Here is an 11,643-nt window from a genome sequence, read left to right as displayed (position 1 = left end):
TTTTCTCTTTAGCACTGATGACTCATTCTTGTGTGAAGGATGACTGCTCATGTCCAGCAGTCTTTCTATGCATGAGGGCCTTAGTCTTCATCTGCATGGCATGGCACACAACTTGTTGACAAGTTAGGCAGAGTCAGCTGTAACCATGTCCACAATACCTTTGGTGTGTGACACTGGCTAGATCACAAATGAGAATGTTGGTGTATTGTGGGTTTAGGAATACAGTATGGAAGACTGTCACCATGTTCACTCATTCTGGATGGAGGTCACTGGAGGCAGCAATGGATGGACACCTGTGGGAAAGGGCAGTAGATCTGCCATGCCATGTTTCCACCCCAGGCCCCCACTAGAGCCACATCCTAGCAACTCTCAGCAGTTCCCTGTACCTATCCTATCACCCAGCTAAGACTTGCTTTGAGGTGAGTCAACTCAAGAATCAGAACCCACCAGAACCAGATGAGGAGAGGCATTTGAGGTGATCTGCCAGTTTGCTGAAGAAGTTCATAGCTGAAGTGCCACATTCCAAATTGTCCTGAATGAAGTCATCAAGTACTTGGAAGGTAAAGGTAGTTCTTGGGGCCTTTGTGGTAGCAGGAAACATCCTGGCCTGCATCAGCTGTATGGGTAAATCCTCTGCCCCAAGGCATCTACAATACCTCACATTGCAGTAGTGGATACCATTTCTGTGGACAACAATTAGACAGCTTCAGTCCCTTGGTGCCTTCAGGTTTGGAGGACATCCATCTTGATGCACATCCTCCCAATCATCTTCCTCCTCAGTTGTGACTTCTTCATCTGACCTCCCACCAGCCAGGCATTGCTTGCCACCATGTCCAACATGGAGCACAAAGCTGGCCTGAATGGTGAATATAGGAATGACCCTCATGATCAAGATGCTTACCAGCTGCAGGGATGATTCCTCAAAGAATGTTCCATTCCATTGTTCCAACCTGTGGAAAGGCTGGTGCTTGTGTTCTGCCCAGCAACACAATGTGCAGAAAACTGGCCAGTGGGCACAGTCACTGCACCAGAAGATGCCATCTGCTCCACACAGGATACAATCCCTTGGCTCCAGTGGGGCCTCCATGTCCAACAGGATGGCTAGATATTGCTGTTGGTGTGGCAACCACTGCTGCAGATAACCATGCTACAATTGTGGAAGACCATCATTGCAGCTTTAGTGTGCAAATGCCATATTCCACACACCTGACTTTTCCAAGTTTTAGAAGGTGTTGCCAGGAGCACATCATTGTTGCAGGGCAGTTGTACACCCTCATCATCCAACAGACAGTCTGAGTGTTCCATGATCACAGAGCCAGACCAAGTAGGAGGCTGAGTTGCATGGCCTGGCACCCACTTTTGGGGTGCTACTTTTACCATCTTATCCCTGTATCCCCTGGTGGTGTTCACTCTTTGCTAGGTCACCTGGGTCACTCTCATAGTGGGTCACACTGGTGCAATCTTTGACTTCCCCATGATGAATGTTACAAAGCAACAAGGTTTTGATCTCAAAAAATACATGCAGCCAACATGTGCCAGCACAGTCTGAACACAGACCATGGTGATGGTGTCTTAGGATCCAGCACATGAATTTGTCACTGGCATCCTGCACCTGGCCTTCATATCAATCAAATCAATGTGAACTTGGTGACTGCCTTTGCCTACACCATTAGCCTAGTGCCTATAGTTTCCACAGTACTGCAATGCACATTGATTGATTACCAAACCTCTTGGATCTGGGAAGTGGGCATGGCACTGCCTCTGCACATGGCTCAGAGATGGAAACCTCCTGATTGACTCACAACCTTAGCCATGTTGGGCAACTGCCTGATCACACCACATGCAAGAATGGACTAGGCACTGGAATGCAACCTTCATTGAGATGGGAGAATGCCAGCAAAGGCTATTCTCTTCAAAGGACTTTGTACCTAGCTGTCCAAAGGAAATTTGTTCACCACACCTCCAACCTCAGTGACTTCCAGTGAATATGAGATCAACTCTTTGTCCAATGACACAGATCCCACCCCACAACAAAAGGGGACCAGTCTTCAGCCAGCCAAAGTCAATATACTCGAGGCTGAGTTAGATTCATGGAAAAATGCCAACCAAGACAAGAGGAGTTCCATGTTGTTAACCATCAGAAACAGGACAAAAAACCTTGATGCTAATGTAACACTGAAAACCCATGAATGGGTTTGGAAGAAGGTGTGCCACAGCATCCTTTGATTACCCAACATGTCCTCACCATTGCCAGGTGATTCAGACTTGGTTGTACAACCACAGTTGGAGCTGTAGTCAATGGGCTTTGGTCAAATATGGTGGCAGTTGAACACTGAGGAAGGTGGTCATGCACCATCACAAGAAAGCCATCAAAAGAGTGTTGGAGGAAGCAGGGATCAAGCAGGGATCAGCAGAAATGATCAAGTCATATCAGAAGGCCATTGACACCATCATGAAGTCCCTGACTGCTGAGGAGATACAGGAGGCTGAGGATCTGGCCACAGAATGGACTGAGCAGCAGCCACCATGGGATGTTCAATCAGAGTAGGTGCCATTGCCATTTCTGACTGCTGCCTTTTTACTTACTGGGACTCAGAACTGCAGAAAAGAAAGGCCAACAATATGCTGAGGAGTTTGCTAAGGAAATGTGGAAGCAGTGTGAGGCAAGGGTGGTAGTGATGGTGGCATGGGAAGATGTCAATAGAGGTCATAGTTGGAGCATAAGGAATTTGTTCCTGGGTCATCTGAATACTGCCAGATACTGACCAACCTGTCTAGCCATGATTTCAATGATGAATTGGGTCATGGCAAGTTATTTCAGGGCTTGGAGGACTGCAGGGACAAATTTGTCAAGTATGCATGGACAGCATTTGGGAGTGGTGGCACAGATGATGACTCAGCAGACAATGATGCTGCTCCACAGCTGCAGCAGTGAAAGAAACTGGCAAAGGACAAAGTTAACCTGCCACTCAGCAAGGATGGTACACCATACATTCCCAACATATTGGACATGTGGGTGCCAAGGTTGAAAGATATCATGCAGACATTTGTCACATTGCACTACCATAGGTGTAACCACAGGAGGACTTCTGTTCATTGACATCCATAGCAGGGAAGGCATGCAGCAATTCAGAGGCAACTGTGCCATGGAGTGCAATAACAACCAACATGAACATTTACATTGCACCCAAGTTCCCTCCCCCAGACATTCCATTCAAAGAACCAACTTGACTAACACAGGATGAGTTGACAGCAATCTTGGAGTGGTGGCAGGAGCAGAAGATGCAGCATCCCAACAATATATTTGCATTCATGCCAGTTGGAGATGCCAATGTTGGTTGGGTGCCATTGGATGTGGAACAGGGTGCCAAAGACATCCCAGACCCAGCAGGGGGACAGAAAACAGCTGGCCAATTGACTGGGTTTGGGATGTGATCATGGCAACAAACTGGTAAGCAAGCAGTTGTACTAACTACATTATCAACACAATAATGTAATGGGTGTTACAGTGGTCAGCTCAAATACCAAAGGTGCCCCTCTGGCCAGTAGCTCCCAACCATCCCTGGTGCCCAATAGCAATAAGAGTACAAGGGCTTTGGCACTAGATGCTGATATGTCAGTTGAATTGCCAGCAAGACAACACCCAATTGCCATATTGGCAGCAGATGGAAATAACAGCTGCTGGGAGAGTGGTAAGCTGCCAGCCCTCACTTGATAGTCATGTTATACAACTTAACCCCATGTCTGCTGAAGGCCCCAGCTATGATTTCACCACCACACAGCAAATTCCATATGGTGTGCCAGTCAATGGTGGAAATTCTATGGGTGCTGGGGGGTCACAACAAGGTGGGTTTTCAATATCTGCAACTGTGTTGAATTGACAGGGGACATGTTTCAGACATTGCAGTGGAGAGCCCAAGTGCCAAGCCCCAAATGGCAGGCAGTGAAACAGTTGCCACAGCTCCTGTGGTGGAAGTGCTGGACCATGATTCAGCTGACACCCTCCATGCAGCACAAAATGAGCAGGTGCCAAAGAATAGTTGGAGGGTCCCTACACAGCTGAAGGCAAGATGGGAGTTGCTGATGAGGTCAACAGGCAATTAGCTCTTACAGCATCCCCAGCTATTGCCTAGTCCCTTGAAGAAATGCTGTTGACAATAGTAGCATACTTTACAATTTATGCAACAATTCACAGTAGGAATTACAATAAGTCCTCATCAATCTCCACTTCATCCTCACCATCCCAATCCTTTGTCATCAAATCTTCTATATATTGCTGTGTCTGCATGACCTGCTCTCCCCTTGCAAGCAAAAGCCAAAACCTTATGCTTGATTTGACCAAGATATTGCTGTAGTGATTGTATGTGGCAACAATAGGCCCATCAGTAGCAGTATTCAGCAGTGCTGGGTGTTCTGAGGCTGGTCCTGAGAGCAGAATTGCTAGCCACCTTGCCTTGGTCACTATTCAATTATTAACATATGTGAGAATGATATTGCAAAAACACATGTTGTTATCAGTCCTTCCTCATGAATACCTTGTATCCCCAAATCATCTGTGAACTGCTGAAGTGCTGCAAAGTGACCTAACAAAATTGAAAATGTGGTCACAATGAAAGGTGGAACACTCATGAGCAGCAGCATCTGTCTCCACTGACAGCCAAGCTCTGTGCCCCAATCCAGAGGCCATGGGGTTACTGTTGGCAGTCAGTTCTGCATCAGGTTCCTCATCCATGTTAGGATGATCCTTAGTGGGGGGTTGAGTAGTTGTGTGTGGAGGGGATGCCACAAATGATACTGGCATTGGTGAGTGAGCTGTGTGTGCTGGCAAAGATGTTGGGGAATCCCAGCTGGGGGTGATGGCAGTTAAGGAGGGGATGGAATGAGCTGCTACAGGATCATCCCCTCTATGATTGGTACTGGGCTGTTGGGAAGAAGGTGATAATGGTGGGGAGTCCCACAAAGGTGCAACCACTCTTAGTGGCAGGCATTGGCATGGGCTGGCAAAAGCCTGTGATGAGGATGATGACAAGGCTAGCTGTTCAGGCCATGTGCCGGTGGCAGCTGCTGCTCCAAATGGCAGGTATTCAGGTTCATCTACTGCCATATGAACATCATCTACATTTGGCAGCCCCTGATGCTTCTTGCATGGCAAAATAATTAGGAACAGTTAGCCTTACATCCAACCAATTAATGACCACTTACTGCAGGTGTCCAGACTTCCTGGTCTCCACCTGACTGATTTTTGATCCATGATTGGGGTCACTGCTAATTCTGATGAGTGGATGAACTGTGTGGGATATTTGAGTGAATGCAATGTAGCAAAGCCTGCATGGATTATTTGGTCTTGTTTGGGTGCCAGCAATACTTGCAATGCTGGCACAATGGTTTAGCAACATAAAAAAAAGCAGCATGCACTGTTAACACCATTCTCCTTTAACACCTACTTTGCCCATCTAGCTTTTCATACTCCTCACTGACACAATGTCTGAACAAGCTCAATCTTCACAGGCCACCACCACCATTCCCCCCATCACCCTACCATGCAAAATTGTCACATATGCTGCTGACATTGTTTTGGAGGAGCTTTCTGGGCTAGAATCCAATAGAAACAGGCAGTACTGGCAAAAGGCAATGAATGTGATCTGGGAACAACTGGTATGTGCTATGCCAAATAATTTATCCATCCAACTCACACCAATGTAGGGCCATGTTCACCCATTGGTGGAAGAACTCCCCTCCAAATCTACCATTCCCACCCATCTCATTGCTGCAGCAAAGTGGATGAAAGATCTGGCCATGCTCACAGAATTGAAACAATGGCCAGACTTTGACCAAATTAGGGATGCAGGGGACACCAATGTTGTCAATCACCCATGGTATCAGGTGGGGCAGCCAATGGACAAGGGAAAGGGTCAAGAGGTCCCATCAGAGCCCATTCAGCTAAGTAGGCCAATCAGTGAGCCCACTGACACCTCTGAAGAGCCCTGTGGCAGAACAAGAAGCTGCCTTCCTCCCCCCACTGCTTGCCCAAAGAGTCAGTGGCCCAGGAAGCATGCAAAGCCTGCCACTGAAAGTGATGCTGATGAAGGTGCAGCATCTGTTTCTTGAGCTATTTGTGGTTGCTCTGTGGCCCATCTTGCCACTCCCACTGCCAACTACCCTGTTGTTGCCAAAGAAGACTGATGTGCTAGATGCAAAGAGAAGAACTTCCCATGTGTGGTGGAACTGGGGTCAGCATGCTGGCAATGCAGCTGTATGAAGTATCAGTGCAGCATCTTTGCAGAAGTCATGGCCACATGCTCCCAGTCAAGGCACCCCCCTCCCAGTCATCCCACCACCATCCCAGAAGCACCTTCTGAACCTCATCAAACACCAGCACCATTCCATCCCCAAAGCTGACACCATCCTTCCAGCCCTATTGTGGGGCCATCCATTGCCAAAGCCAGAGAACCTGCTGCAGCCCCCCAGCAGACAAGGAAACAGTGGGCACCCACTTGAAGCATGACTCCTGCAACTCCCAAGACAACCCTGCAGCAACCACAAGCTCTTGCTGGCAAAGTATGTCTTTTATATGTCCCATTCCGATATTCTTATAAGATCCTAACATAGTTTTTGATGGAGTGGTCATTGTGACCCCATCATGGTGGCAGTCAGGTCAGCAGACATCAAGTCCTGTGTCATGAGGGCCAGCAACATCTACCAGCCATCCTGCTACCCCTGCCCACCTGGCAACACCCAATGCCACCCCTTTTGATTGCATGGAAGAGGAAATGGTGGCATTGCAGCAGCAGCAGCTAGACATGGCCCAGGATCTTCTCAATACCTGCCACAAGTTGGCCAATACACAGCAGATCCTTGCCAATACCCAGGACAGAGTTGGAGACACTCTGTGATGTTGTTGAGGCCATGTGCCAGTGCCTTCTCCCATTGCAACATGCAGGACTTGATCCCTCCAGTGTCACACACCAAAGGTGTTGTGGGACATGGTTACAGCTGACTCTGCCTAACTTGTCAATGAGTTGTGCACCATGCCATGCAGATGAAGACTAAAGCCCTCATGCATAGAAAGACTGCTGGACATGAGCAGTCATCAGTGCTAAAGAGAAAAGAGGAAGCAACTCAAGTGCCCATCAAAGCGTTTTAGCACTCAAGTATGGCATTCTGGTTTTCATCATATCTCCACCATTTCCAAAGATATCAACTCCATTCTCACACTTGCTTAAAGTGCTCAGCCATGTGATTCTGCCTTCCAAGTTTGGAAAGGATCCTTGCACCCTATGCATTTCTACAGCACTCCATCCATCAGACACTCATTTTGCTAAGTCAATCAGATATGACTGCCTCTTTGTTGATCATCTCATTTGTCTCTTTTGCCAGAGATAGTGGCTATGTATATCTGCCAGGTGTTCCCACCAGCTTCCATCCTGAAGCCCCCTGGTTCATTCCATCATCATCAGCCCCATCCCATCCCATGCAGCTTGGTCAGCATGTTCTCCTTGTCAGTATGACTTCCAGAAGGATGTTCTTTGGTTGCCTCAGGTCTGTCACTCAGTTACAAAGGTCTTATGTGGTTGTTTTGGTCTCCCCACTTGATGAAGCATATGGATCCTTCCTCCCTGCTCCCTGCAATGTCTTTGTTCCAATCTCATCCATCACTCTCCCCACATTGCAACAGCTGCAGTATAATCTACTGTTCTCCATCCTCCCTGATCACATCCATGATGAGTATGACATGCATCTTGCCTTGTTATTGCAAGACCCAGCAGAAGACATCCCCCCTTCTCCCTCTCCTCCATCAGAGCCCTGTTCATGAAGCTTTTATTAACTTTGCTGAGAGGACAAATGGGTGGGAGACCCAATTGCCTATGCTCCCATTGCCCCACTCACCCCCAATGCCCTAGCCCTTTGACACCTGACTCATGCCATCCTTTCCTGGAATTAATACTTCCCTATCTGGAAACACTGTCCATCTGTCATCCCATCTTTGGATCTAGTGATGTCTCTGCTGAGATCTAACATGCATTGCCACCCCCTATGTGATACCAGTGTGCTTACTCATGTTTTGACTCATACTGTGATGTTTTGACTGTCCTTGACTCATTTGTTGTCAATACTTACCAATCCTCTTTGCTTGCTTACTTTTCATTTCTTGCTTACTCATCATGATTACTCATTGCTTACAGTCCTTATTCATTACTTACCAAGCATTTGTGCCTCATTTGTCATAAGCTGCACTCCCCCCACAGTATATAAACCCCCCTGTACTCAGTAATCAGTTCTGTTATGCCTGTGTCAGGGGTCTTTCCTTTTTTGACTTCTCATGGTCATGTGTGTCACATGCCTCATCATGTCCCTAATAACTGTTGTCATCTTGGGCATGTCTATGCTCAAAGGACAGCTCAGATCTCCAGTGGTCATGGTATTTCCAATACCCTTTAATGCTGCACACCTGTAGGTGATCCAGTGATCCACCCCCATCTCTGATGAATGGTCAATTTCATACTTTGCCTCTGACTCATATTTATTGCTCTGATCATTTGCTTCTTGCTCTGGTGTCAGGCCCCTTGCTGCACATTGATCGCACAGCTGGTATGGCCCTTTTTCCCTGTACTGCCCTTACCATATGACACCATATGACTCTTTCTTATTTCATTGTTTACTGCTGTGGGATACTTACTGTCACCTTGGTGTGACTTGTACAGTACTCTTGTCCTGAGTTATTTATACAGCCATACCATACTTTGTATCAGTTTTTTGATAGCTTGCAACTCAGCTTCATCCCTCTGCTTTCATCCTTGTTCCCTTCCCCATTGTGATCTCAGAAGAACTCACCAGTGGAAGTGAACTTTGTCAGACCTTCGCAGTAACTGAGCCATAGGGGCTATGACAAGTTTGGCCCATAGACTCCCTCTTGCACCACTTGTGACTAGTCCATTTGACAAAGTCACTCAGCTCAGGCATAACAAGTTCAGTCCATCTCAGTCATAACTCATCATTGACAGTTGAGGCTCATTTGGAAGGGTCTTTCTTACCACCATTCATCTGAGGTATCACCTGTGCTTAGTCAGCGCATTTGATTAGTCATTGCTCCACTCTTGCATAACTCAACATCAACTTGCACCAGAACTCCTTTCAGCTGAATACCTTTGCTCTATCCAGCACCCCCTATCAAGTCCATATTCATTCATCTACTCCTGTGTAACTCAATGTCACTTGTGCCAGGAGCATGTCTCATTGAAGATCCTTACTCTAGCCAGCATCCCCCTCACAATCATTACTCTTTCATCTTCTCCTGCATAACTTGTCAATGACTTGCACTAGGAGCACCTGCCATTGAAACTCCCCCCACATTAGATTTTTCTGCCCTCCAGGTTCCATGAAGGTAAACCACCACTCACTCTTATTTGTCTTTGGTGTTGGATTTGTTTGGCTTACACCAGCTTTCCACACTTTGACTCACACTGGCCCATCCTGCCCTGGCACCATTGGGATGTTGCTTAGTAATCATCCAGTGTGGGACACAACTTCTGGGAAGTGTGCAACTAGAGGAAAGCTGAAGGGAGAATTCCCTAGGATTGACCTGAGGGGTGCTGCATGGAAGGAGAAGTCAAGGATTACCCTAGAAGGGGTGGGGTAGATACATGCAAGGGTTACAGAATTTAATCCTGGAGGGATGTGGGCATGCAAGGAACAGTGAGATGGGTATATGAAATTCCAAGAAGCCAATTTGCAATGAGAAGAGTGTATTCAAGGTGAGAGGGATACAGGGTAAGGAGTGCAGGATTGGGAGACACAAGAGACATGAAGACCACTGGAGACACTGTAGATGCTGTAGACTCAATATATGCACTTAGACTCTGAGAACTCTCAAACTTGTGGAACACACACAGATAGCAACTCTTAAAGGTGGGTGGTTTATTTCCAACATTATGACAGAATTATATAGTACAAGGGAAGTAGGTATGAGTCAGAGTAAGGTGGGGCAGAAAAGCTAAAAATCTGGAAAATACAGGAAAGGATGACAGATGTCAGCAAATTACAGATGCACATGAAATAGTCTGGCAAGTAGTAGATGAGAGAAAAAACAGGTCAACAGTAAGGGGTATCTTCCAACAGAACTAGGGTATGTGTACAAGTGAGAGGGGGAAGCACAGGAGGGCAGAGTGCACTGGGCATGAGGTCCAGCTTGTGGAATTTAGGGAAATAGAGATAACTGGAGTTTTTTAGAGGCAACTGGCATGAATGAGTGGTGACATGGTTGGGCAGTGGTGCAGCTACTGAATTCCAGATGACTCTGGGTGAATGCAGAATTTCTGGATCAGCTTTATTGATAACTGGGCAACATGCTGAAGGTTGGGAGAAATTCTGAAGGCAACAGGGGTTGGGAGGAAACACAAGGTCACAAGTGGGAAAAATCCCAAAATGGGTTTGTCACAGAGGCTTGCAGAATTTAGTGACAGATTTGGTGTTCCAGCCTCAGGGAGTATACAACTCCCTACACTGGCAGTCATTCCTGATAATGGTGCCAGAATGCTTGACCTTGCACCTACCACAATGGTTCAGGAGGTTGCCATCAATCCTGATATCCTCCACAATCTCCCAGGTGAGTTGCTTTCTCTGGCTGTTAACAGCCTTATTGCAGGACCATCTGTTGGTGTCAGGGTGACTGGCCAGATGCCAATATATTTGTCTTTGGGGACAGCTGCCAATGATGCAAATGAGGATGATACTGATGATGAAGGTGTTGCTACATGGATGGATGTTGATTAACATTTCCTTTTTGTCTATTATACCATACCCCTGTTTGGCTATCCTGTACCTTTGAATGAGCATTCCTGCCTTTCCTTTAAATAATGCCAGTCAATGTGAATCCAGTCCCCCAGAATGCCTGCACATGGGTATAGTCTAGTGACCTGAACAGATGCAAATCCACCCATATAATCCTGCCTGTATTGCTGACCCAGTGCAATCCAGACATATCCTTGCAGTATGGTGATACTAGTACATTTGTGGCACAGACAGTGACAACATGAGAATCCCATAGCATCAAATACCATTGTGTAACCCAATGCAAAGCCTGGCAAGATATGTTACCAAGGCATTATTGACAATGGTGAGCTTTATTCCATGCTTGAGAATGCTCTGGCATACTACCTCTAGACTGCCACATTCTGCCACACCTTCTGGAAGACCCTAGACTTGCACTGCTAAAATGAGGTGCTGCAGCATGAAGCACCTTCAAACACCCCTGTATACAGCAGTAGTTCTGCATGCCAAGCTCCACCATTCACCATACAATGCATGCCCCCCTGGTCCTGAATGCTTCTTTGGTTCCCACTTCCTCTTACCTACTGCTGTACACTTCTGCAGCATGGCTTAGTGTAACACCATAGCATATTGAGCTCTTTGGGCTCCCCTACAATCTTTTACCACATTCCAGTACTGCATGGCACTTCCCTCACTTGAACCACATAGTACCAAACCCTTGGCCACCCAATTCCCATTGGGTGCCACATGATGTTGGGCCACTCCACTGTATAACAGCCCTTCTTTCTCCTGTTGGAGTGAAACAACCCCTGTCCTTACTTGGACTTAGGCATGTGATCATGTCACTTACATAAGCTGTTAGAGTGCACACATACA

The 11,643-nt window shown here is 46.9% G+C and overlaps 1 protein-coding gene across 1 annotated transcript; it reads right to left on the bottom strand.

The window, feature by feature from the left end:
* Positions 1-436: 436 nt before the first annotated feature.
* Positions 437-1,087, bottom strand: F5J12DRAFT_731406 (uncharacterized protein; the record flags this gene model as incomplete). Its single annotated transcript, XM_051741962.1, has 3 exons — positions 437-704; positions 801-856; positions 902-1,087. The coding sequence occupies 3 exons, from the start codon at positions 1,085-1,087 to the stop codon at positions 437-439; spliced, it is 510 nt and encodes a 169-aa protein (XP_051594016.1).
* Positions 1,088-11,643: the final 10,556 nt, after the last annotated feature.

This window comes from Pisolithus orientalis (genome assembly GCF_024613125.1).
Source record: "Pisolithus orientalis strain OTSU chromosome Unknown F5J12scaffold_282, whole genome shotgun sequence".
NCBI lineage: Eukaryota > Fungi > Basidiomycota > Agaricomycetes > Boletales > Pisolithaceae > Pisolithus > Pisolithus orientalis.
This window is presented reverse-complemented; position numbering and strand designations above follow the sequence as displayed.